This window comes from Limulus polyphemus, unplaced genomic scaffold (genome assembly GCF_000517525.1).
Source record: "Limulus polyphemus unplaced genomic scaffold, Limulus_polyphemus-2.1.2 Scaffold1, whole genome shotgun sequence".
Taxonomy (NCBI): Eukaryota; Metazoa; Arthropoda; class Merostomata; order Xiphosura; family Limulidae; genus Limulus; species Limulus polyphemus.
This window is the reverse complement of record NW_013665611.1, coordinates 3,514,134-3,518,050: the sequence shown is the minus strand read 5'-3', so window position 1 is coordinate 3,518,050 and position 3,917 is coordinate 3,514,134. Positions and strand designations below refer to the sequence as shown.

Sequence of the window (3,917 nt, the reverse complement as noted above, 5' to 3'; positions counted from 1 at the left end):
GACTTGCTAGCCTACAGTTTTCCATCGATTTCTGCGGACTGCTGAGGTGAATAGAAAACTTTACCACACACTCGAGTACAGAAAAATACAAAACGAATTATGATATTTCACAGTTTCAGATAAGACTTTGACTCCAAGTGCCGTGCCCCGTGACCCAAAGCTATGCACGTCACCGGCTATCCCAAATAACATATACAGGGAAGAAAACCACCAACTCATACCATTTTTTACAAGTACATTTATTAGTGTCCCCTGTAGTGAACACAGAAAGAGGGCCAAAAGGTTACAAAATCCTAGCCATTGCCATATGTAAGCTTTACCTAAGTAAAAGGAATAACACGCATTTACAAACTATTAACATCCTGTTAATGAAAATGACATAACTACGTGCATAATAGCTGCAATAAAAATTCAGAACAAAATTATCTGAATGTACCTGTATGTATCATATTAATTATAGCAAAGTAAAATTAATATCTATATCAGTTAAATGTCACAACTGGTCTGCTTCTCATACTAAAGATCCTGGCCCAATTACATGCAATATAAGAGATCAATGAATATAAGCTGTTTTGCTAATTGATAATATAATTGACAATCAAATTATTAGTTAGTCCAAAATGCTATTATGTTGTACATTAACCTTTACTTTTTCGTATATCCCTATATAATTTGTTTTTCACATATTCAAATCCTAGATGGCATGAAAATCAAACCGGAACTTTATGATTTATGTGCACGTGATGTTTATAACCAAAGCGCAAACAAGTGATTTTAGCATTTAGAATTAATTAAGGATTGGTGGAGAAGGTATATTACTTGAAGAATTTTAATTTGCACTATTATATTGAAATATGTCTTGCAGAGTTGGTGGAACTAGTGAAGTTAAGGAAGTTGATGATGTCGTTCGTGAAGTTTGCAATAAGGTAGATTAAATTTAGTTCAGAAGTTTGTACAGTTAATTTTAAACTGGATTGTAATTTATAACTTATTGTACTGTAAGTTGTAACAGTAACACTAAAAGAATGCTTCTTGCAGTGCTTTCACTCTAGCCTTCTACATTAATAATAACGTCATTTTTATTTGCGTTTATAAGGAAGTTACAAAAGGAATGTAATTACTAATGTCAATTATTTTAAATGCAGGAAAGACCAGTTACTGAGTTAGTCATCTAGTCAGCCACATTTATGATGATTAATTTGAAATGAACTCCTTGTAGTAGGGCTGATAAATAGTAGACCTATCTCAGATTCGTGGATCATAATTTAACTCCTCCAAATTTAATTGACCCGTTATTTAAAGAGTTAAGACATTTGGGTAGCTGAAATTTATTAAAAACAGCTTACCTGGTAACATAGCTATGAAAATGAACTTTGCTAATTCTAATTTACACGCATTGCTGATTTTCAGAATGTTAGAAATCAGATTGTTTGGTTTTACTATTACATTGTCTAGCCTTGATCCAAAGGTCATATATTTTATAATTCATTACAACTTTCGAGTGCATAATAAATCATCTGTAAAATTTCTAATTTAATGTAATTTTGAAATGGTAGTAGTTTTTGACAATTTAATACTTACCATTTTGATATATTGTCTCCAATTTATTATTAATAACTCAAATATTTGATGCAACTAGTTTGTTCAATAACAGTATTTTTAATTTTTACCTCCAACTGACCTCTATTTTATTTAAGAATCATTTATTCAGACTGATTGCAATTAACTGAGAGTTTATTTGTTAAAATAATAGTTCAGTTAAGGATAACAAAGATCCTGGGGTCCATTTAAGCCTTCCCATCCACTAAACTAAACTTTGAAATAAAGATGTAACACTCGAAGCCAACCTTTATCATTCAAATGTTTATCTACCTTCTCTTAAGTTCTGTTAAGTATACTGAATCCACCACATTTGAAGACAAGCCATTCAAAAGACCAACCGTCCTCTTAGAAAAATAAAACAATAAAAAAATAAAACTCCTACCTTGCCAAAATTTATATTTGTGTCCCCTAATCCTACCATTCTTACCACTAAGTATGAAAAACGATGAGGCATTAACATTATCAATTCCATTAACAATCTTAAACACCTCAATCAACCCCAACTCTTCGTTTTTCAAGGGAAAACAATTTGAGATATTTCATCCTCTTCTTGTATGACAAAGGTCATAAGACTGACCCCTGACTTACCCCACTTGTGACATTAAATCAGTTTGACTGAACTCCATTTGTAACAACACTCTGCTTTCTTCTATCCAATTTGCTAACTTATCTCCACACCTATAGACATTCTTTTATAAGCCTTTTATGTGGCACCTTGTCAAATGCTTTCTGAAAATCCAGATACACCAAATCTACACCCTTATCTTCATCTACATAAAACTATCTACCTTTTCAAAAAATGTCAAAATATTTGTAAGGCAAGATTTTCCCTTAGTGAAATCATGTTGACTATCCAATAAAATTCTAAACTTTGTTAAATGACTTTGCAAAGCATCTTTCAACAGTCTTTCCAATGATATCATAATCAGATATGGGCCTTTCTTTTATCATCCTTCAAAGGCCTAACTTCCAATCTAACATTTTGCTTACCTTTAGTTTATGTAAAAAAAAATCCTTAAATATTCTTTTTTCATTTACCCATTTCAATTTCCTAAAATTTTGTTTGACCAACTCTCTTGGTCTTCTTTTTAATTTGTAACTAAAATATCATTATTTCTGATCTCCATATGAAGTAAAACACCAAACCTAATAGAGAAATGATCACTTGCACCCAAATCTTATCTAGTCTCGGCAGTCAATCATTTATACATTAAAAGTTAATAAATATAAATTAGCATTGTTCCTAGTAGTTTCCTGACTAATTGGTGATGAAAACAATCTTGAACAGTTTCTAAAACTGTCTCCCTCATGATTTGGTTTTATTCATAAAATTTCCCAATCTTTATTCTGAAACCACCCATAATTTAGACTTCATTAACACCTGAAATCTTAATATCACTATAGTGTTTGTCATTAATTTCATTAGTTTCAATTGATGCTTTAACAAGTTTCTGCTAAAATTCTTCTTTCCTTATATCTGGTAGCAGAAACCCAAATAGATTCTATCTCCTGTTATCTTTGATATAATCATCTTCAACAGAATGTAACTCACATTTTATTTATGAAGACACTTCTCCCATTTTCTTTAGTATTCTATTCCTGTTAAATAACTTAACATTTATTTCAAAGAAATTTCTGTCGTAAAAAGCATCTACATTTAACAAAGTCTATTTCGCCACAGCAACAGAATATAGGCCTCAGACCTCAAGGTTCTCACTTGAGTATATGCTGCTACCATCAAGGTCTACACCAGAAGATTTCATCAGGTGGGCTCTTGCTGGTACCTTCAGTGCTCACTGCTGCAACCTCTTCCTACTCCCTTTATCTATGCTAGTAGATTATGTTGATATAAACTGTAATGTTTTTACATATTAAAGTGTTACTCATTATTGAAAAAATAACTTTTTTTAAGAATTTTATTTTTTTATACTATATTTACAAATTACATCAATAAAGATATAATTAAATCCTCACATACAGTCCTAGTGAAAGTCGTGTTCTTGTTTTGAGGAAGAGTACTTATATTTGAAATTGTATTCTGTTATAAAGAAATGGTTATTGCATTCACTGTAGTTATTTTTCTAATTGTCTGAATCTTTTTTGGGCATTTTTCTTTGTGTTGTCATTAAATAGATGGTGCCACATTGTATTTATTATTTTGGACATATACATAGATAGATATACACATGCTATGTCCATTATAGCAAAATGAAAATTTCTCTGTTAGCTGTTGTTACTGGTCGTAAGAAAGTTAGTATTGTTACGTCTCCGTTCGTTAGTTAATTTTCCGTAAATTCGTTCCGATGAAACTTTAG

General features: G+C 31.1%; 1 protein-coding gene across 1 annotated transcript in view; it reads left to right on the top strand.

Moving 5' to 3' along the window:
* The first annotated feature begins 713 nt into the window (after positions 1-713).
* Positions 714-3,917, top strand: part of LOC106463175 (cystatin-A2-like) — a 10,847-nt gene continuing 7,643 nt past the window's right edge. The window contains exon 1 of the mRNA XM_013923207.2: positions 714-926. Within this exon, the coding sequence (XP_013778661.1) occupies positions 855-926 (72 nt within the window). The 5' untranslated portion in view covers positions 714-854. The remainder of the gene's footprint in view (positions 927-3,917) is intronic.